We start from the raw sequence: 24,537 nt of genomic DNA, 5'->3' as shown, positions 1-24,537 counted from the left end.
CGGCGTAAGACTATCGATATTGTGCTAGCTATAACACGCTCCTACCTTGTATAGGACACGAAGGGTACTACCTATTAAACTAAGGTTATACTAGATCTAGGAAATTCAGTTAGTGCCCTTATTAGCTATCGCCTAGCTAAGCAATTAGACCTTCGACAACTGCCGAAGACTAACCTACTAACCCTTGCTTAGTTTAATAACGCTCGGCACTTAACCTATAGGGCCTACTATATTCCTATAGCTCTAAAGGACGACCTCGGAAATAAACGCCTACTAGACTTTACTACCTACGTAGTAGATATAGACAACCTATATAGGGGAGCTACTATTGTTATTAGTAACCCTGTTCTCAAGTACTACGCTATAGCTATAGACTTAGGCATTTAGAAGTAGCGATTTAGAATCGCTAGAAAAGAGGACATTAAATACATTAATGTTAGCGAGTGCCCTAACGATATTAGGGTCCTATTTATTAGCAACCTAATACTAGCCTCTGCCTTAGCTAATCCGACTGCCGATTTGCTCGGTAGTAATAACGATGAACCTGTGCCCCCTAATAATCCTAATTAGCTTGCTCGTATACTAGAGCCTATCCGAGAGACCTACATTAATGTGTTCAAATACTACCTAGCATCGACATTACCTATATTTAAAGAGACGGATTATAAGATTAACATTATAGAGGGCAAAGAGGTCCCTTTTAGGCCCCTCTACAACCTTAGTAAGCGAGAGCTTGCTGTATTGCGTAAGTACCTCGAGGAAAACCTAGCTAATAGCCGGATACGGTATAGTAACAGCCCTGCTAGTGCCCCTATCCTGTTCGTACTAAAGAAGGATAGTAGCCTACGCCTCTATATCGATTATCGTAGGCTTAATACTATTACTATTAAAGATCGCTATCTACTTCCTCTTATTAATAAGACCCTCGATCGCCTTTCTAGTACCTACTACTATACTATATTAGATATTAAGGACGCCTATTACCGCATTCGTATTCGTAAGGGCGATGAATAGAAGACAGCCTTTCGCACTCGCTATAGCTATTTCGAGTACTTAGTTATGCTATTTGGGCTAGCTAATGCCCCTACTATATTCTAGTCCTACATTAATCGGGCCCTATTAGGCCTATTAGATTACCTCTGTATAGTTTACCTAGATAACATCCTAGTTTATATATACTCACCTAATATTGCAGAACACTAGGCCGTAGTACGTAAGGTCCTCGACTGCCTACGAGCCTATAGACTATATTATAAACCTTCTAAATGCACCTTTGCTGCTAAGGAGGTATTATTCCTTAGCTTCCTCGTATTAACCGAGGGTGTTAAGGCTAATCCTAATCGGATTAAAACAATTACTAAATAGCCTGTTCCTACGTCTATTAAGGAGCTTTAATCGTTCCTCGGCTTCGCTAATTTCTACCGCCGCTTTATTAAGGGCTATTTATAGCATATAATGCCCCTAACTAAGCTCACTAAAACTAAGGCTAACCCGTCTAGAGAGTTCAAATGGACTAACAAGACACAAGCCGCTTTTAACGGTCTAAAGAAGCGGTTTACTAAAGTCCCCTTGCTATACTATTTTGTACTAAGCAAGCAGATCCGTATTAAGACTAACGCTTTACAGTTCGCTGTATCGGCTATTATATTATAGCAATCAGATAAGGACTATTACTAGCACCTAATTGCCTTCTTTTTACGAAAGATAATCGATATAGAGCGTCGCTACGAGACCTACGAGCAAGAGCTCCTAGCTATTATCGAGGCCTTTAAGCATTAGAGGCACTATCTCGATAGTATATAGCATACTATTTAGGTCTACACAGACTATAACAACCTCCGTAGCATTACTAAGGTTACTAGGGTTATAGGTCGATAGGCTAGATAGGCCGTCTACCTCGCTAGGTTTGATTTTAATATATTACATCGGCTAGGCGTAAGTAACCCTGCTAATAGCCTATCGAGGCGACCTGATTACGACAGCGAGACTTAGTATATTAATTCATTGTTTCCAACCCTATAGTATAAGATTGCTATAGCCCGTATTGTTAATAAGCAAGCGCAGGATAAGCGGACTTCCGGACCCCGCGGCGGCAACAAATACTATAGCGGAGTTATTGTTCTTCTAGTACACGTTAAGAAGGACGTAGATCGCTCGAGCTATAATAACTCAATTAAAGATATTGCTATCTATAGCGATAGCACTATAGAAGAGGTTACAGTAGTTCCGGCTACTAGTACTATTAGATGTATATAATGCGTACCTCGTTCGATAGCGAGGGTACTATTAAATAACCTTGTAAGTAGGGATAGTCAATCGTTTATAGATAAGCTATTACGTACTTAGTAGAGGGACACCTTTGCTATCGAGCGTATTAATAAGCTTGTAAGTAGACGGGCGACTCGATCTAGTAAGAGTAATAACAATTAGTCGATCGACGATAAAGGTTACTTGAAGTTTAAGGGCAGATACTATGTCCCCGCTAAACAATCGATTAGATAAGAGCTTTTAAAGAGGTACTATAATAGTAAGCTCGCTAGTTACTATAGCATAGAGAGGTCGCACGAGTTACTATCGCGTATATACTACTAGCTAAATAGTAAGCGGCATATAAAGGAATATATACAGACCTATATAGTATGCTAGCGAGTTAAAGCACCGAAACACTTGCTATTCGGCGAGTTGTCTTCGCTCCCTGTTCTAAAGAAGCTATTTGCTAAGCTAATAATAGACTTTATTATAGGCCTTCTACCTACTAGGCGTAGGGGCAGCAAGGACGTATATAATGCTATCCTTATTATAGTAGATCGATTTACTAAAGGCGCTCGATATATCCCGGCGCGGAAAGACTAGACTGCTATTAATATAGTAGAGGCGCTATAGAGTGACATCTTCTATACCTATTAGGGAACCCCTAAGGGGATAGTCTCCGATAGGGGCTCGATATTCATATCTTACTATTAGAGCGAGATTTGCTTATAGCTAAGACTAAAGCATCGGCTATTAATAGCCTTCTATCTATAGACTAACGGTCAAACAGAGAGGTAGAATGCTACCCTATAGCAGTACCTACGCAGCTATATTAATAAGAACCCCGAGGATTAGGTTAACCTCCTATAGCCTATAGAATTCGTATACAACAATAGTATACATTCATTAACTAAGATCTCGCCCTATATAGCTATAATAGGCTAGAATACTGCTATACTATAAGACCTACTATCGCTCGAGGCCGAGCGTAAGGAAAGGGAAGCGCGTTAAGTACCTAAAACACTAGCGGCTATTAAGAGGGTTTAGAAGATGCGAGAAATCTATACTAAGATAGCCGAGAAGTTAATAAAGGCTTAAGAGTACTAAAAGACCTACTACGATAAGCGCTATACACTAATAACCTTTAAGCAAGGCGATATAGTTATGCTTAGTATAAAGAACCTCCGCATCCGCAAACACCTATTACCTAATAGCAAAACAAGGCCTAAGCTCGCACTAAGATATATTAGCCTATTCCGCATTCGAGAGGCTAAGGGCATATAGGCCTATTAATTGTAGCTCCTACCTTATTATACTATCTATAACACCTTCTATATATCCCTCCTTAAGCCGTACTACCTGCGCGAAGGGGATAAAGCCCCTATAGAATACGAAGACATACTAGCAGATAGTAAGGAGCTATAGTCTATAGAACGTATCCTATAGCATCGTACTAGGCAAGGCAAGAAGGAATACCTGCTAAGATAGCAAGGCTATTCGCCTAAATAGGACTCGTAGGAAGCTAAAGACTCTTTTAAAGATATAACTAAGTTGTTAGATAAGTATTAGACTAGCGTAAAGAATAAGAAGAAGGCTAAGGGCCTATAATGTTACTAGAAAGGCCTAGGAACAATGCTACCCCCGGGGTGCTATTAGGCTAACTAATTAGAGGCAAGCAATTGTTAGTAAAGGACAATAAGACTATACTACGATAACGGACGCGCAACGAGTACTAACGAGCGTACTATTACTATTAACTAATCGCCCGCTCTTTTAAGGAATCTACCTCTTTACTAGCGTACCCTATAAGACCCTCCTCTTAGCGCCCCTCTTGTTTCTACGTCCTATCGAGGCCTAAGGCCTAGGCGGTCGATAGAGGCGGCGCGCGCGCGTAAGCGAATAGTATTAGTAATAATAATAGTAACGACAGCGTTACGCTTATACTAAAGGGCGATACGGCCGGCGCGGCTATATTAGTAACGGTGTTGCGGAGTGTATTATTAGTCGAAGAAGGAAATTAGAAGAAGATACAATCTTACCTATACTACGAGCCTAAGGCACCTTTAATTAAAACTTTAATTAAAAGCTTTAAGCCTATTAAAGGTTTGATCAAAAACTTTAAGGCTAAGTTAAAACTTTAACTAAGTTAAAAGATTAAGCGACTAATAGACTAACTAAGGGCAAAAACTATAGAGCTAAGCTAGCCGGGGTCGATCTTACGGACAATAGGTTACTCCTCGATCTTTCTAACCCTTTAAGCGAGGCGAACCTTAACTACTGCACTTATAATAGCCTTTACCTATAAAAACTAGACGAGCTGTGTTTTTTTTTCTAAAAAGTAAATAATAGCCCTCGTAACAATAAGAACAAACCCTCGGAAGCGGACAACCCTCGGAAGCGGATATTGCTAGGTCTTTTAAGAGTAGACGCAAAGAACTCGATACGACATTACTTAGAACGGAGGCAGTGCTGCAATACCTCGTACGTCTACCTGTTATAGTAGGGAAGACGCGCTCGTATTATAATTAGTCGAAGGCCTCCAATTCTTATAGATACATATTACTTTATAGTTTATTATATATAGAGATAGCGCAGTTAGAGTTGTATATTGTGTTGTTTAGAGGTAAGGTTTAATATAGTTATATAATCGGTAGTTGCGTGTTTAATTTAGCGCGGATTAAGCAGCTTATTAGACCTACTAAGTTAGTAGCGATAGAGATTAGAACAAGACCGGCTACGAGGGCGCGGCCTTTGGAAGGGAAGCGTGTGTTAGGACTAAAGAGGCTATACGTAATTAGCATGTAATTAGGCCGAGTAAAGCTAGGGTCTTAATGCCTTAGGTAGGGCTTAGCGCTTAGCGTTAGGCCAACTCTCCTACCTTCCTCCCTCTCCTCCTAGATCCTTATCGAATACTACACTAATTCACTACTACCCTATCTACCTGCTAACATAACCCTTCTTACAACAATTTAGGCTATAGTAGTAGATGTTAGTTTCTAAGCCTTAGTTTATCTATTAAAAATGCTATAAGAATAGATTTCCTAAAGCCGATATCTCCTATAATTAACAATTATTAGGCTCTAGTTCGGCCTATCTATTCTAGGTATTAGCGCTTGTTTAAAAGGAAATCGTAGGCTAGATCGCTTAGAGATCGCTAAATCGTTTTTAATAAAGACTCTTTAGCGTAATCCGAATTAAGAATCTCGTGTATCTCTACGTAGTTGTAAGAAGGGTTATATTAGTAGGTAGATAGGGTAGTAGTAGGTACAAGTAGTATTCGATAGAGAACTAGGAGGAGAAGGAGGAAGGTAGGCTAGTTAGCCTAACGCTAAGCGCCAAGCCCTACCTAAGGCACTAAGACCCTAGCTTTACTCGAGCTAGTTATATACTAATTACGTATAGCCTCTAATACACGCTTCCCTTCTAAAGGCCGCGCCCTCGTAGCCTATCTATGTTCTACGACCTCTATTGCCGATAACTTAGCAAGTCTAATAAGCTACTTAGCTTGCGCTAAATTAAACACTTAACTACCTGATTATGTAACTATATCAAACCTTACCTCTAACATAATACAATGTCTAACTCTAACTACGCTATCCTTATATATAATAAAGTAAAGGGGTATAAGGCTACAAGAATTAAGGACTATCGACTAATTATAATACGAGCGTACCTTCCCTACTATAATAGGTAGGTATACGGGGTATTGCAGCACTGCCTCCGCTCTAAGTAATGTCGTACCGAGTTCTTTGCGTCTACTCTTAAAAGACCTAGCTATATCCGCTTCCGAGGGTTGTCCGCTTCCGAGGGTTTGTTCTTATTATTACGAGAGCTATTATTGTTCGTAGTTTCGCTAGCCCTAATTAGTTAGGTTTAGTAGCCTTTAATTGTTAATCTTATCTTATCTTTTAAAAAACACAGCTCGTCTAGTTTCTATAGGTAAAGGCTATTATAAGTGTAGTAGTAGAGGTTCGCCTCGCTTAAAGGGTTAGATAGATCGAGGAGTAACCTATTATCCGCAAGATCGACCCCGGCTAGCTTAGCTCTATAGTTTTTGCCCTTAGTTAGTCCATTAGTCGCTTAATCTTTTAAGCGGCTTAAAGTTTTGACTTAGCCTCAAAGTTTTGATTAAACCTTTAATACAGCTATTCTTTTGACTTAATTAGTATAGCGCGCTTCCGGCCTTAGGCCGTAGTATAGGTAAGGTTGTCTTCGTAAGTATAGCGACAACAGTAAGTAATGTTAATAATAGCGGCGCTAGTCGTCTTAGCGCTAACTTTACCTCGCTTCTAATCTCCTTCTTTAACTAATAATACACTCTGTAATACCGTTACTAACATAGTAGCCGCGCCGGCCGCGCCGTCGTTATTATTATTATTACTAACATTATTCGCCTACGCGCGCGCGCCGCCTCTATCGACCGCCTAGGCCTTAGGCCTCGACAGAATAAGGGAACAAGAGGGGGACCTATAGGGCGCGTTAGTAAAGAGGTAGAGTCCTTAAAAGAGTAGGCGATTAGTTAACGCATTATAGCGCGTATATTAACACTCGGTGCGCGTTTACTATAGTAGTGTAGTCTTATTGTCCTTTATTGCTAACAATTGCTTGCCTCTAATTAGTTAGCTAATAGCACCCTAGGGGTAGTATTGTTCCTAGGCTTAGTAGTAACATTATAGGCATTATAAGCTCTTAGCCTTCTTTGTGTTCTTTACGCTAGTCTAATACTTATCTAACAACTTAGTTATGTCTTTAAAAGAGGCTTTAGCTTCCTATAAGTCCTATTTAGGTAAATAGCCCTACTATCTTAATAGGTACTCCTTCTTGCCCTGCCTAGTCTAATGCTTTAGGATACGTTCTATAGACTACAGCTCTTTACTATTAGCTAAGACTTCTTCTAACTTAGTAGGCGCTTTATCGCCTTCGCGCTAGTAGTATAGTTTAAGGAGGGAGATATAGAAGGTATTATAGATAGTATAATAGGGTAGAAGCTATAACTAGTAGGCCTAGCTATTACCTTTCGGTTCTCGGATGCGAAATAGGCTAATGTATCTTAGTGCGAGCTTAGGCCTTGTTTTACTATTAGGCGATAGGTGTTTACGGATGCGGAGGTTCTTAGTGCTAAGCATAACTATATCGCCTTGTTTAAAGGTTATTAGTATATAACGCTTATCGTAGTAGGCCTTTTAGTATTCTTAAGCCTTTATCAACTTCTTAGCTATCTTAGTATAGATTTCTCGCATCTTCTAGATACGTTCTATTGCCGCTAGTGTCTCTAGTACTTAACGCGCTTCCCTTTCCTTACGCTCGGCCTCGAGCGAGGTAAATGGATCTTGTAGCAACGCGGCGTTTTAACCTATTATAGCTATATATAGTGAAACCTTAGTTAATAAGTATACACTATTGTTATATACGAATTCTGTAGGCTATAGGAGATTGACCCAATCCTTAGGATTCTCGTTAATATAACTGCGTAGGTACTGCTATAGGGTAGCATTCTGCCTCTCTATTTAACCGTTAGTCTATAGATAGAAGGCTGTTAATAGCCGATGCTTTAGTCTTAGCTATAGGTATATTTCGCTCTAATAGTGCGATATGAATATCGAGCCCCTATCCGAGACTATCCCCTTAGGGGTTCCCTAATAGGTACAGAAGATGTTAGTCTATAGCGCCTCTACTATATTAATAGTAGTCTAATCCTTACGCGCCGGGATATATCGAGCGCCTTTAGTAAATCGATCTACTATAATAAGGATAGTATTATACACGTCCTTGCTGCCCCTACGCTTAGCAGGCGGAAGTCCTATAATAAAGTCTATTATAAGCTCTATAAATGGCTTCTTTAGAATAGGGAGTAAAAACAACTCGCCGAATAGTAAGTGCTTCGGTGCTTTAACTCGTTAATATACGGCATACGTGTCTACGTAGTCCTTTATATCCCGCTTACTATTTAGCTAGTAGTATGTGCGCGATAGTAGCTCCGTTACGAAAACTTCTTTTCCGATCGCGACGATCCTATCGATCCTAGCGATCGCGAGCGATCCCGAGCGATCCCGAGCGATCCTAAGCTATCCTAGAACGATAAATAGGTAACTTATAAAAGTTAGACTTTTGCCTAATACTACACTAAAAATAGAACATTTTTGTCATATATTACTAAGCCGTAAACCTTCTAGATAAAAAGATATAAAGGAAAGAAAATCGCTTTTCTAGACATTTTGCTTCTAATTTGTCTTTTTTTCTAGTAGGTTTATAGCTTAGTAATATAGTAAAAAGGTACTCTATTTTTAGTATATTATTATAAAAAAATATAAAATTTATAGTTTTTCTACGAAACTAAAGCTAGGGAACAGAAATAAGCAATATAGTATTTTGGCTTTTCTAAGTTATACTTTACTATTTTTAGAAATTTAAAAAATAGAACTTAAAGTTCTACCTACTAATAAGAGTATTATAAATTTTGAAGTCTTAATACCTAGTAATTATCCTAGAATCTAGAAAAGAATCTCGAGTGTTTCGAGTATACTTTTTTTCAAAGTTCTGCTTATTAAGCGTCGGCTTTTAAAAGAAACCTTAACGAAATATCGGCTGCATTTAACGAAACCTTAACGAAAAAAATTTATTTATAAAAAAAACCTACGAAACCGCTAAATTTGACCTATATTAGTGCGCAATACCCCGAAATACCTCCTCGTAGTAGTAGTAACGTGTGTAAGGAGGACTTCGTAATGCCACCCCTTCGTTAGCGCGGATTTGTAAGCACCTCGTCGTTTTGTATCGATACTTCATCGAATTAATGTGCGCCCTATAGCGATGCGATTATACTGATTTTTGCACTAAAATAATCGCAGTATCCGGTTCTATAATTCTATAATTGTTACTAATGTATTATAATGGAATGTAGTAATATAGAAATAGGTAGTATAAAGCCTAGTCGAACAGCTAAGTGCCGCTAAGCCAAGCTCGGCAACCTCCGAGCTTCTATAAAAGGGTAGAATTAGGCTAGTAGGAGGTATTGCTTATCGAGGTTCGCGGAGGTTGCCGCTTTCTAATCAATGCTAAACTAACTACTAATCGTTTAGCGTCTACCGGAAACAGCTAGTAGCGGCCCTTCCTACTACGCTAACGAAGAGGGTAGCATTACGAAGTCCTCCTTATACACGTTATACGGAGTAGTAGCAGTCGGGCTCTAACTTACCCCGCGTCCTTTGCGTTCCTAGGCCTCGAATTTCGGGACGGCCCGTCCCGAAATTTCGATCGCGAGGATCCTGTCGATAGGATCGCGGCCCCGCGATCCCGAGCGATCCTATCCGACAAGATCTTTAACGTGCGATCCCGAGGATCCTAAGGATCCTAAGGATCCTAAGCGATCCTATCGATAGGATCGTCGCGATCGGAAAAAAAGTTTTCGTAACGAAGTCGTACGACCTCTCTATACTATAGTAACCGGCAAGCTTACTATTATAGTGTCGCTTAAGAAGTTCTTATCGGATCGAATGTTTAGCGGGGATATAGTATCTGCCCTTGAACTTTAAATAACCTTTGTTATCGATCGACTAATTGTTACTCTTACTAGATCGAGTCTTTCGCCTACTTACAAGCCTATCGATACGTTTAGTAGCAAAGGCGTCCCTCTACTAAGCACGTAACAGCTCGTCTATAAACGATTAACTATCCCTATTTGCAAGGTTATTTAATAGCACTCTCGCTATTAAACGAGGTACGTATTATATATATCTAATAGCACTAGCAGCCGGATTAACTATATTAGTGCTTTAATCGCTATTACTATATATAGCGATATCGACTAGGGAGTTATTATAACTTCTCCTATCTATATCCTTAGCCCTTGCCTTAATACGCACTGTTAATATAGTAAGAGCATTAATATGCTTTAAGCCGTCGCGGAGTCCGGTAAGCCGCTTATCCTACGCGTACTTATTAACAATATAGGCTATAGCAATCTTATACTATAGGGTTAGAAACAAAGAATTAATAGATTGCTAAGTCTCGCTATTATAATTAGGTCGCCTCGATAGGCTATTAGTAGGGTTACTTACGCCTAGCCGATATAATATATTAAAATCGAATCCGGCGAGGTAGACGGCCTATCTAGCCTGTCGACCTATAACCCTAGTAACCTTAGTAATGCTACGGAGGTTGTTATAGTCTATATAGACCTGTATTGTATATTAAGCCCTATCGAGGTAGTGCCTCTAATGCTTAAAGGCCTCGATAATAGCTAGTAGCTCTTGTTCGTAGGTCTCGTAGCGACGCTTAGTATTAATTATCTTCCTCGAGAAGAAGGCAATCGGGTGCTAATAGCAGTCCTTATCCGATTATTGTGACATAATAGCTAATATAGCAAACTGTAAGGCGTTAGTCTTAATACGGATCTGCCTATTTAGTACGAAATAGTATAATAAGGGGACTTTAGTAAAGCGCTACTTCAAACCATTAAAAGCGGCTTGTACTCTGTTAGTCTATCTAAACTCTCTAGTTAGGTTAGCCTTGGTTTTAGTAAGCTTAGTTAGGGGCATTACATGCCGTAAATAGCCCTTAATAAAGCGACGATAGAAATTAGCGAAGCCGAGGAACGACTATAGTTCCTTAATTAACGTAGGAATAGGCTATTTAGTAATGGTTTTAATCCGATTAGGATCAGCCTTAACACCCTTAGTTAATATAAGAAAGCTAAGGAATAACACCTCTTTAGCAGCAAAGGTGCATTTAGAAGGCTTGTAATACAAGCTATAGGTTCTTAGACGATCGAGCACCTTGCGGACTGTAGCCTAGTACTCCGCAATGTTAGGTAAGTGTATATAAACTAGGATATTATCTAGGTAAACCACACAGAGGTAATCTAATAGGCCTAATAGGGCCCGATTAATATAGGACTAGAATATAGTAGGGGCATTAGCTAGCCTAAATAGTATAACTAAGTACTTAAAATAGCTATAACGAGTGCGAAAGGCTGTCTTCTATTTATCGCCCTTGCGAATGCAGATGCGGTAATAGGCGTCCTTAATGTCTAATATAGTGTAATAGTAGGTACTAGAAAGGCGATCGAGAGTCTTATTAATAAGCGGAAGTAGATAGCGGTCTTTAATAGTAATAGCATTAAGTCTACGGTAATTAACACATAGGCGTAGGCTACTATCCTTCTTTAGTACAAATAGGATAGGGGCGCTAGCAGGGCTGTTACTATACCGAATGCGGCTATTAGCTAGATTTTCCTCTAGGTACTTACGTAATATAGCAAGCTCTCGCTTACTAAGGTTGTAGAGGGGGCTAAAAGGAACCTCTTTGCCCTCTATAATATCAATCTTATAATCCGTCTCCTTAAATATAGGCAATGTCGATGCTAGGTAGTGTTTAAATACATTAATGTAGGTTTCTCGAATAGGCACTAGTATACGAGAGAGCTAATTAGGGTCTATACTATTAGGGGGTACAAGTTTATCGTTATCTCTACCGAGAAGATTAGCTATCGGATTAGCTAAGGCAGGTGTTAGGTTGCTAATAAACAGGACCCTAATATTATTAGGATACTCGCTAATATCGATGTGTTTAATGTCCTCTTTTCTAGCGATTCTAAATCGCTATTATTAACTACCTAAGTCTATAACTATAGTATAGCACTTAAGAACAGGGTTACTAATAACAATGTCGGATAGGAGGCTGTCTATGTCTATCGCGTAGGTAGTAAAGTTTAGTAGGCGTTCATTTCCGAGGTCGTCTTTTAGAACTATAGGAACATAGTAGGCCCTATAGGTTAAGTGCCGAGCGTTATTAAACCAAGCAAGGACTAGTATATTAGTCCTAGGCAATTGTCGGAGGTCTAATTACTTAGCTAAGCGATAGTTAATAAGGGCGCTAACTGAATTTCCGGGGTCTAGTATAACCTTTGCCTTATAGTTAGTGTCGCGCCTAGATATAAGATAGGTACGTGTAATAGCTAGTACAATGTCGATAGTCTTACGCCGTATAAGGCTAACAGTTAGTGCGGCGCTTATTCTTTTTTCGAAGGTTAGCCTATAGGGGTAGCGTTAGCTACTAAGAGGTGCTTTTAGTGCTTAGCGGTAGCACGGTCGACTCGGGCCTAGTCTCGAGGTCTATTACATTAGCCTAGTAAATAAGTAGTGCTGTTATAGTTAAAGCACTTTAACCCGGTTAGGAGATTATTGCTATATCTACTCGGATTAGCGCTAGAATTAGAGGAACGATTAGGGGTAAATAGAAATAAGCCCCTTCCTTGCCCTCTTCCTCGCTAGGGGTTTCTACCGCGGTATCGGCCCCTACCTCTTCTACGTTAGTAGTCGTTGCTGTTTCTATTGTTAGCAGTGTTCGTTTAGGGAGTACTTCCTCCTTAGTTTCTACCGCGGCCGCGGTTGTTAGCGGCTAGCCGTATCTTAGATTCTAGTCGTTACTAAAGCTAGACAGCTCGTTTAGCTGTTTCCACTTCGACTATAAATTAAATGCGTATAAGATTAGCCTGCTTAAACACACGGCGGCGGTCCAATTCAAGGACCAATTCCTATCTCAATTTAGGGCGTATTTCGGAGATCTAGATAGAATTAGTTTTAGTCGGGAGGTCGTCTTTAAGGGTCTTTAAATAGGCCTTAAATAAGCGAGCCGATTAATTAGTCTTTTGTTTAGCTCGAAGGTACTAGTCCTAAGCGTATTGTTGCCTTAGTATAGGGTTTCTAAGGGTGTCTAGCATAATGGTTTTATAGGTCTGCTACTAAACAGTAGTCTAGTTATTAAGGGAGTCAAAATAGTTATCCTATGTATGCTTTAGGTCGCTATTAATATACTACATAGCGTATACGACTAAGGAATAGTCGTCTAGTAGCGCTCTTAGTGCGTTGCGCTAGTTAAGCTTACAGTTACGAATGTAGTCGTTGTACTGCTTCCGGCTAGAGCTATTAAACACGGTATAGTCTTTAAGCTTAGTATCCTTCTTTTAAATTAGGACTGCTAGTAAGGAAGGCCCTATTATCGGCTTAGTGTTAGTTGTTAGGGCTTCCTATAGGCGACGAATTTCGAGGAGATTATCCTTTAGCTATTGTTCTTAGCGCAAGGCGGTAAGCCTGTTTTAAGTAGCTCCTTAAAGTCTCGCTACTAGTTAGGGACCGAAGGCTAGTTAGCTATATCGACGGTTAACAATATTGTTAATAATGTCGTCGATAGACAATTCTAGGTCGTTACCTAGAACTATAGGTTCTTTAGCAGGCTCTCCGGCAGGCTCTTTAGTAGGAGGCACTTTAGTAGGTACTTTAGTAGGCACTTTAGTAGGCACTGTGCTACTAGTGTTGTTATTGCTAGCGCTGCTAGCGGCAGTACGGTTGTTGTTTCGTAATAAACCGGCTATTGTAATAGGGGATAACACTAATAATGTATTATCGGCCCCTAAGATACGGATGTAGCGGAATTAGTAGATATCGGCTTAGTGCGATTAACTTAGTATAATAGGCCGTATAGAAGGCCTTGCTTAATGATTAGTACGGTTGTTTCGATAGAATAGTACGTATAGGTCCCGTTCTTCGGGCGCAATATAGTTAGATTAGTCTTGTTCGTAGCTATACCGCTAAAAGCTTAAAATAAGAACTATCTAGCTACTGCCTTTAAAGGGTAGATCGAATACTGTATAAGAAGGGTTATATTAGCAGGTAGATAGGGTAGTGGTAGGTACAAGTAGTATTCGATAGAGAACTAGGAGGAGAAGGAGGAAGGCAGGCTAGTTAGCCTAACGCTAAGCGCCAAGCCCTGCCTAAGGCACTAAGACCCTAGCTTCACTCGAGCTAGTTACATGCCAATCACGTATAGCCTCTAACAGTAGTATTAACTTTAGAAGTTCGCGTACTCTCTTCTAAACTAGTCTAAGACTAGGCGTATTAGTAGCGATTTACCGAGGAAGCAGTTAAACTTACTTTACTATTCCTAAAGGATATCTCTAATATCTATAGAGATTTCTAAAATAGCAGTCTAGATAATATCCTTAAGGATACTAGTATATTTAAGGAAATCTTAGATAATCCCTAGTAAGCGATCCTTCTCCTAGGCTATCGTTAATATAAGTTTAATATCTCTAATCTTTAGAATCTCGAAAGCGACCTTATAGAATTCGAGTATTTTCTAGTAGATAAGGATAAGCGTCTATTACGAGTTAGAAAGGTCGGGGAGAATTCTACGTATATTACCTTATATATATTTAGCCTATTCGTTCTTCGACTAAGAGTACTATAATTATTAATATAGGATATATGCCTTAATATTTCGCCGATTTACTAGGCAAATTATATATTAGTATCGACGAGACTTATAGCTATCTAACGCTAGTTATTAGTCTACGATTCTAGGTAAGAAGAGAATAATTATATAACTTCGCCCGTGCTTTCTAACTACTTTATTATTATATAGTTACTAAGTAGGAACTATAGCGGAAATTTCTTAGCTATACTAGCTATATAACGGATTAGTTAGAACGTTAACTACTTAGAATTAGCTAGGGGTTACGAACCCCTAACTTGCCTAAGTCGGTACGTTAGTTATACTATACTAAGATTTGCGACTAAAGATACTATATATAGACTCTATAATATCTAGGACGCAACTAGTACTAATTAGGCTATTAATAGACGGTTACCGCTCGGAAGCATTATAGAGATCTTAGATATTAGAAAGGCTAGAACTAGACCGAAGAGATCGAAAGTCTAATTATCGTATATTTTACTAAGGCGGAAAATGTTAGGGCTAAAGAGGCTATACGTAATTAGTATGTAACTAGGCCGAGTAAAGCTAGGGTCTTGATACCTTAGGCAGGGCTTAGCGCTTAGCGTTAGGCCAACTCTCCTACCTTCCTCCCTCTCTTCCTAGATCCTTATCGAATACTATACTAATTTACTACTACCCTATCTACCTGCTAACATAACCCTTATTATATAGTATTCGATCTACCCTTTAAGGGCAGTAGCTAGATAGTTCTTATTTCAAGCTTTTAGCGGTATAGCTACGAACAAGACTAATCTAACTATATTACGCCCGAAGAACGGGACCTATACGTACTATTCTATCGAAACAACCGTACTAATTATTAAGCAAGGCCTTCTATACAGCCTATTATACTAAGTTAATCGTACTAGACTAATATCTACTAATTCCGCTATATCCGTATCTTAGGGGCTAATAATACATTATTAGCGTTACCCCCTATTATAATAGCCGGCTTATTACGAAGCAACAATAACCGTGCTGCCGCTAGCAGCGCTAGCAATAACAACGCTAGTAGTATAGTGCCTACTAAAGTGCCTACTAAAGCTCCTACTAAAGTGCCTCCTACTAAAGGGCCTACTACTAAGCCTACTAAAGAACCTATAATTCTAGGTAACGACCTAGAATTGCCTATCGACGACATTCTTAACAATATTATTAACCGTCGATATAGCTAACTAGCCTTTAGCCCCTAACTAGTAGGGAGACTCTAAGAAGCTACCTAAAACAGGCTTACTGCCCTACGTTAAGAATAATAGCTAAAGGATAACCTCCTCGAGATTCGCCGCCTATAGGAAGCCCTAACAACTACTACTAGACTAGAACTAGTAGTAGGACCTTCTATTTAAAAGAAGGATGCTAAGCTTAAAGACTGTACCGTATTTAATAGCTCTAGCCGCAAGTAGTATAATGATTATATACGTAATTGTGAATTGAACTAGCGGAATATACTAAGGGCCCTACTAGACGACTATTCGCTAGTCGTCTATGCTATACAATATATTAATAGAGACCTAAAGCGTACCTAGGATAACTACTTTAACTCCCTTACTAATTAGACCGCTGTTTAGTAGCAAACCTACAAAACCATTATACTAGACACCCTTAGAAACCCTATACTAAGGCAATAATACGCTTAGGACTAGTACCTTTAGGCTAAACAAAAGACTAATTAATCGGCTCGTTTATTTAAGGCCTATTTAAAGACCCTCGAGGACGATCTTCCGGCTAAGACTAATTCTATATAGATCTCTAAGATACGCCTAAAACTTAGGTAGAAGCTTATCCTTAAATTAGACCGCCGCCGTGTGTTCGAACAGGCTAATCTAATACGTATTTAATTTATAGTCAAAGTAGAAACAGCCGAACGAGCTGTTTAGCTCTAGCAACGACTAGAATCGAGGATCCGACTAGCTAGTACTAACCGTAGCAACCGAGGCCGAGGAGGAAACTAAGGTTCTACCTAAAACAATAGTGCTAATAATAGGAATAGTAACGACCGTAGAAGAGGTCGTAGCCGACGGCTATATAAAGGAGGCCGTAATAGGGGCCGTAGAAGGGGCTCGTATCCTTATAACGCTAACCGCTCGACTAATAGCAGCTATAGCAACCTCCTAACTAGATTAAAGTGCTTTAATTGCGATAGCACTAGCTATCTGCTAGGCTAATGCGACAAACCTAGGGATTAGGCCCGAGTCGACCGTACTGCCGCTAAGTACCGAAAGCATCTCTTAGTAGCTAACGCTACCCCTATAGGCTAACCTTCTAATTAGTCGAAAAAAGAATAAGCGCCGCACTAACTGTTAGCCTTGTACGGCGTAAGACTATCGACATTGTACTAGCTATTATACGTACCTATCTCGTAGGGGATATATATAGAAACAATTATAAAACTAAGGTTACGCTAGACCTAGGAAATTTAGTTAGTGCCCTTATTAATTATCGCCTAGCTAAGCAATTAGACCTCCGACAATTGCCTAGGACCAACCTACTAACCCTTGCTTAGTTTAATAACGCTCGGCACTTAACCTATAGAGCCTACTATATTTATATAGCCCTAAAGGACGACCTCGGCAATAAGCGCCTACTAAACTTTACTACCTACGCAGTAGACATAGACAGCCTCCCCTCCGATATTGTTATTAGCAACCCTGTTCTTAAGTACTACGCTATAGTTATAGACCTAGGCCTTTAATAGTAGCGATTTAGAATCGCTAGGAAAGAGGATATTAAATATATCGATATTAGCGAGTGCCCTAACGATATTAGGGTCCTATTTATCGGCAACCTAATACCTACTATAGCTAACCTAATAGTCGACCTATTAGGCGATAACGATAAGCCTATACCCCCTAATAGTATAGGCCCTAATTAGCTTGCTCGTATACCGGAGCCTATTCGAGAGACCTATACTAATGTGTTTAAACACTACCTAGCATCGACATTGCCTATATTTAAAGAGACGGATTATAAGATTAATATTATAGAGGGCAAAGAGGTTCCTTTTAGACTACTCTATAACCTTAGTAAGCGCGAGCTTGCTATATTGCGTAAGTACCTAGAAGAAAACCTAGCTAACAGTCGTATTCGGTACAGTAACAGTCCTACTAGTGCACCTATCCTATTCGTACTAAAGAAGGATAGTAGCCTACGCCTATATATTAATTACCGTAGACTTAATGCTATTACTATTAAAGACCGCTATCTACTTCCGCTTATTAACGAGACCCTCGATCGCCTCTCTAGCGCTTACTACTATACTATATTAGATATTAAGGATGCATACTATCGCATCCGTATCCGTAAGGGTAATAAATAGAAAACAGCCTTCCGTACCCGCTATAGCTATTTCGAGTATTTAGTTATACTATTTAGGCTAGCAAACGCCTCTACAACATTCTAGTCCTATATTAATCGGGCCCTTTCGGGTCTATTAGACTATCTCTATATAGTTTACCTAGATAACATCCTAGTCTATACCTATTTACCTAACATTATAGAGTACTAGGCTATAGTACGTAAGGTGCTCGACCGCCTGCGGGCCTATAGCCTATATTATAAGCCTTCTAAATGCACCTTTGCTACTAAAGAGGTGTCCTTCCTTAGCTTCCTTATATTAACTAAGAGTATTAAGGCTAATCCTAATCGGATTAAAACTATTACTAAATAGCCTGTTCCTACGTTAATTAAGGAACTATAGTCGTTTCTCGGCTTCGCTAATTTCTATCGTCGCTTTATTAAGAGCTATTTACGGTATGTAATACCCCTAACTAAGCTTACTAAAACCAAGGCTAACCCGTCTAGGGAGTTTAAATAGACTAACAAAACACAAGCCACTTTTAACGGTCTAAAGAAGCGATTTACTAAAGTCCCCTTATTATACTATTTCGTACTAAGCAAGTAGATCCGAATCGAGACTAACGCTTTATAGTTCGCTATATTAGCTATTATATTATAACAGGCTAATAACACCTATTAGCACCTAATTGCCTTCTTCTTACAAAAGATAATCGATATAGAGCGTCGCTACGAGACCTACGAGTAAGAGCTTCTAGCTATCGTCGAGGCCTTTAAGCACTAGAGGCACTACCTCGATAGGGCTTAATATATAATATAGGTCTATATAGACTATAACAACCTCCGTAGCATTACGAAGGTTACTAGGGTTATAGGTCGATAGGCTAGATAGGCCGTCTACCTCGCCGGGTTCGATTTTAATATATTATATTAGCTAGGCGTAAGCAACCCTACTAATAGCCTATCGAGGCGACCTAATTACGATAGCGAGACCTAGCATATTAATTCTTTGTTTCTAACCCTATAGTATAAGATTGCTATAGCCCGTATTATTAATAAGCACGCGTAGGATAAGCGGCTTACCGGACTCCGCGACAGCTTAAAGTATATTAATGCTCTTGCTGTATTAATAGTGCGTATTAAGGCAAGGGCTAAGGATACAGATAGGAGAAGTTATAATAACTCCCTAGTCGATATCGCTATATATAGTAACAGCGATTAAAGCACTAATATAGTTAATCCGGCTACTAGTGCTATTAGATATATATAATGCGTACCTCGTTTAATAGCGAGGGTACTATTAAATAACCTTATAAATAGGGATAGTCAATCGTTTATAGATAAGCTATTACGTACTTAGTAGAGGGACGCCTTTGCTACTAAACGTATCGATAAGCTTATAAGTAGGCGAAAGACCCGATCTAGTAAGAATAATAACTAGTCGATCGATAACAAAGGTTATTTAAAGTTTAAGGGCAGATACTATATCCCCGCTAAACATTCGATCCGACAAGAACTTCTTAAGCGACACTATAATAGCAAGCTTGCCGGTTACTATAGTATAGAGAGGTCGTACGAGCTACTATCGCGTATATACTACTAGCTAAATAGTAAGCGGGATATAAAGGACTACGTAAATATATATGCCGTATATTAACGAGTTAAAGCACTAAAGCACTTACTATTTAGCGAGTTGTCTTCACTCCCTGTTCTAAAGAAGCTATTTGCTAAGCTTATAATAGATTTTATTATAGGCCTTCTACCTGCTAAGCGTAGGGGAAGCAAGGATATATATAATGCTATCCTAGTTGTCGTAGACTAGTTTACTAAGGGCGCTCGTTACATTCCTGCCCGAAAGGATTAGACGGCTATTAACCTAGCTAAGTTACTATAGAACAACATCTTCTGTAGCTATTAGGGGACCCCTAAAGGGATAGTCTCTAACCGAGGCTTAATATTTATATCCTATTATTAGAGCGAAATATGCCTATAGCTAAGACTAAAGCATCGGCTATTAACAGCCTTCTATCTACAGACTAACGGTTAAACAGAGAGGCAGAATGCTACCCTATAGTAGTACCTGCGTAGCTATATTAATAAAAACCCCGAGGATTAGGTCAATCTCCTATAGCCTATAGAATTCGTATATAACAATAGTATATACTCATCTACTAAGGTTTTACTATATATAGCTATAATAGGCTAGAATACTGCTACGCTACAAGACCTACTATCGCTCGAGGCCGAGCGTAAGGAAAGGGAAGCGCGTTAAGCACTAGAGACACTAGTGGCTATTAAGAAGGTTCAAAAGATGCGAGAAATTCACGCTAAGATAGCTAACAAACTAGCAAAGGCCTAGGCCTATTAGAAGGCCTATTATAACAAACACTATACGCTAATAACCTTCAAACAAGGCGATATAGTTACGCTTAGTACGAAGAACCTCCGCATCCGCAAACACCTATTACCTAACGGTAAAACGAGGCCTAAGCTTGCACTAAGATATATTAGTCTATTCCGTATCCGAGAGGCTAAGGGCATACAGGCCTACTAGTTATAGCTTCCCCCTTATTATACTATCTATAATACCCTCTACGTATTCCTCCTAAAGCTATATTACCTACGCGAGGGGGATAAAGCACCTACTAAATACGAAGACATACTAGCGGATAGTAAAGAGCTGTAGTCTATAGAACGTATCCTATAGCACCGGACTAGGAAAGGCAAGAAAGAGTACCTGTTAAGGTAGTAAGGCTATTCGCCTAAATAGGACTCGTAGGAAGCTAAAGGTTCTTTTAAAGATATAACTAAGTTATTAGATAAGTATTAGACTAGTATAAAGAACAAGAAGAAGGCTAAGGGCCTATAATGCCGCCTAGAGACAATGCTACCCCTAGGGTGCTATTAGCTAACTAATTAGAGGCTAGCAAACTAGGACAACAAGACTATACTAGGCGCGCTACGACGCGTCAATTAATTAATCGTATGCTTTTTTAAGGGCTCTACCTCTTTACTAATGCGCCCTATAAGGCCCTTCTCCTAGTATTTAGGTCCCCCTTTTAATCCTTTATTCTATTAAGGCCTCGAGGCCTAGGCGATCGGCGAGGACGGCGTCGCGCTTGTAACGGCGCAGCCGGCGCGGCTATATTAGTAATAGTATTACTAAGTTGTTATTAGTTAGAGAAGGAAATTAGAAGCAAGGTAAAGTTAGCGCTAAGATAGCTAGCGCCGCTATTATCGACATTACTCGCTATTATTACTACGCCTACGGATACAACCTTACTTATACTACGAGCCTAAGGCACCTTTAATCAAAACTTTAATCAAAACTTTAAGCCGCCTAAAAGATTAAGCGACTAATAGACTAACTAAGGGCAAAACTATAGAGCTAAGCTAGCCGGGGTCGATCTTACGGACAATAGGTTACTCCTCGATCCTTCTAACCCTTTAAGCGAGGCGAACCTTAACTACTATACTTATAATAGCCTTTACCTATAGAAACTAGACGAGCTATGTTTTTTCTAAAAAGATAAGATAAGATTGACAATTGAAGGCTACTAAACTTAACTAATTAGGGCTAGCGAAACTACGAACAATAATAGCCCTTATAATAATAAGAACAAACCCTCGGAAGCGGACAACCCTCGGAAGCGGATATAGCTAGGTCTTTTAGAGTAGACGCAAAGAACTCGGAACGACATTACTTAGAGCGGAGGCAGTACTATAATACCTCGTACGTCTACCTATTATAGTAGGGAAGACGCGCCTATATTATAATTAGTCGATAGCCCTCTATTCTTATAGCTTTATATCCCTTTACTTTATTATATATAAGGATAGCGCAGTTAGAGTTAGATATTGTATTAGAAGGTAAGGTTTGATATAGTTACATAATTAGGTAGTTAAGTGTTTAATTTAGCGCGGCTAAGTAGCTTATTAGATTTACTAAGTTAGTAGCAATAGAGGTCGAGATTAGAATATAGACAGGCTACGAGGGCGCGGCCTTTAGAAGGGAAGCGTATATTAGGGCTAAAGAGGCTATATGTAATTAGTATATAACTAGGCCGAGTAAAGCTAGGGTTTTAATACCTATAACCTTAGGTAGGGCTTAGCGCTTAGCGTTAGGCTAACTCTCCTGCCTTCCTCCCTCTCCTCCTAGATCCTTATCGAATACTATACTAATTTACTACTACCCTATCTACCTGCTAACATAACCCTTATTATAGAAAATTAGGAAAATCTATAATAGTCTTATTCGAATAGTTCTAGAGAGGATCGCGAAGGTAGGTAAGAAATAACTTAGTAGAGGACATTATTATACCGTATTTAAGACGTAGCTGTATTCGATTCTTTTAGGGAACTTAAGACTAAAGCGTATAGTATACTTAATAGTAGGAAGGTTAGATAGGATTAGTAGCTCTAGTAGGAGTAGCCTAGGTCTTGTATATCTTGTAAGTATATACGTCTAGTAGGTCGAAAGAGTAGGATAAGTAGATGTTGGTGTGTTAGAGAGACTAGAGAGGAAGGAAGACTCCTGGGTCGGGCTGGGACGGAATTTGAAAGCGCAGTTCAACGACAGAATCAATTACACATCAAATTTGCTCTACCGAGGCAAGAACGAATCTCCTCAACGCTTCCTACACCTGATACACGCAGTCCTGTGCAATGCAATGCAATACAATGCACCCTACCTTCTATCCACAGTTCCTTCAACACCATGGCCGACATCGAAGACTACCCAACCGAAGCACTAGTCACCTTCACAAAATCCAACGTCAAAGCCAAATGGACTCGGCAAGAAAATCTTACGATTCTCCAACTCGCAGAGAAGACGGGCTTGAAACCAAAATTTGGCTGCCGATCGGCCATCTGTGGAAGCTGCGAGGTCAGGATTACCAAAGGCCAAGTCTATGGTCCAGAGGGTGACCGTCCTCAGGGCATCTTCATTTGTCAGAGTCGACCCGCAACTGCAGAGATTGAGATCGAACTTTGACGCTATCTCATTACCATAACGAGGCTGGAAGTCGCAGCTCAATTCGCGGACGGGCACTGTGGGTGTTATAAGAATGTGATGCACGCATCATTGCCGCTGGAAATTACCGGCTACTGCTACAGCCCGCGCAACGACCACTCATCCCATCTCATCGGTCTGGAGATTCCATGCAGTTCTCACGCAATCATCGCATGGCGAACTCGTGGAGTGCCCACTCGTTCTATGGACCCTGCTGGAGTGCCCATGGCGGAGTGCGTCAACCGATTGAATGCTGTCCGAGACTTCAGACGCTCGGATGTTGCTCGAAGAAAGAAGCATGCACTCATAATGCTTGGCTGGCTTGCTATTGGCTGCCAATTGGTGGCGTGCACGCGGAATCCCAACATTTTGGTTCCGGCTTGCAAGTGCAGTGTCCGAGCTGCGTTGGAAGCGATCCCGGGGTTGAATTTGAAGAGGGAGAGACTGAGGTGGCATCCGGACAGATTCGCTGTTTGTAAGGATAGGGAGACGCAGGAGATGGCGAAGGAGGTTTTTGTTGTGGTGGAGGGGATGTATGCTGGTATTTGAGAGAGGCTTCTGGGTTGGATGTTGCAAGCAATGGAGACGAGGATGTGGTGGATTTGCTGGGCGCGCTGCTTGTTTGAATACTCAGGTCTCTGCGGAGGTGAAGGACACGGTTTGGGCGAGGCCCTCGTGGGTTGACGGCGTCTTCTTTTCTGGTTGCATATAGGAAAGAAGGCTTCGTGAAGTTCGCGAAAAGATCATGAGGTCGAAGGTTAAGAAGATTCATTTGCGTGGCAGCGCACGGCCCCTTGCCTCAAGGGCGGTGAAACGTCAGGGCATTACACGCGACTTCACTCCATCATCACTCGTGCATCGACGACATCAATATAATGTGCACCTATCTTCTTTTCGTGAGCACACCTGACGTGATTGTAAGCCGGAGAGTGCCAGCCCCGTTCCCCTGCAGCACAGCACACATCCAGATGGAACTCGCCGCAAGATGGTGAGACGGCACTCGTGTAAGAGCCGAAGCATCTGATCTTTGAACGCTTGCCTCGGTGTCACCCAAGATTCTGGTAGAGCCTGCGCATTCTCAGCTCAAAGCTGCCCTTCGAGTGCTGATCCTACAATCTCCGCGGGCTTGCAAGGCACATGAAGTCGTTGGAAGTCATCCGCCGTGTGTGCTTCACTGCGAGAGCACATGAAACAGGACTGTACCCCGCCATCTGCTCACTGCCGCCACGCTCGAGCTCACATTTTTCAGCCTCTTTCGTCAAGACTTGCTTGCACGCCATGTGAAAAACCATTGATTGGCCAGGATCAACTGCATCAAACGGCCGCGGCAAACCCTGATTGACACCAAATTCACTCCCTCAAACAGCAGCAACCTCAAACAAGAACATCCCGACAATAGCTAGCGCGGCCGCAGGAGACCAAGTGAAGTACAATAGTCGCCGTGAAGGAAGCGCGACTTCACGACTTCCACCTTCGTTTCTTCAATCTTCCTTCTTCACCACCCTCTTCCATGCACGCCCAGAGGTAAACGATTGCTTGGACATCCTCTAGTGAAGGAGCCACGCAATCGTGGCGACCGGCATGAACCACCCCGCGGATTGCATTCTGTACATATCTAACGCCGTATCTTTTTGACCTCACAGCAGTAGGTACGAGCATCACGAACGAGACGCATCGATCGCCCGCGTCATGATATCCTTCAATCTCAT

At 40.6% G+C, this 24,537-nt stretch overlaps 1 protein-coding gene across 1 annotated transcript; it reads right to left on the bottom strand.

The window, feature by feature from the left end:
• Positions 1-14,042: 14,042 nt before the first annotated feature.
• On the bottom strand, positions 14,043-24,537 carry MYCFIDRAFT_172868 (uncharacterized protein; the record flags this gene model as incomplete). Its single annotated transcript, XM_007926245.1, has 19 exons — positions 14,043-14,051; positions 22,350-22,361; positions 22,409-22,420; positions 22,461-22,475; positions 22,520-22,551; positions 22,576-22,847; positions 22,895-22,906; positions 22,949-22,985; positions 23,011-23,153; positions 23,182-23,626; positions 23,659-23,678; positions 23,712-23,774; positions 23,804-23,848; positions 23,879-23,937; positions 23,966-23,997; positions 24,027-24,162; positions 24,193-24,299; positions 24,328-24,455; positions 24,491-24,537. 19 exons carry the CDS (start codon positions 24,535-24,537, stop codon positions 14,043-14,045), a joined length of 1,626 nt encoding a protein of 541 aa, XP_007924436.1.

This window comes from Pseudocercospora fijiensis (assembly GCF_000340215.1).
Source record: "Pseudocercospora fijiensis CIRAD86 unplaced genomic scaffold MYCFIscaffold_3, whole genome shotgun sequence".
NCBI lineage: Eukaryota > Fungi > Ascomycota > Dothideomycetes > Mycosphaerellales > Mycosphaerellaceae > Pseudocercospora > Pseudocercospora fijiensis.
Note: the sequence above shows the minus strand (reverse complement) of the source record. Positions and strands in the feature narration are given on the sequence as shown.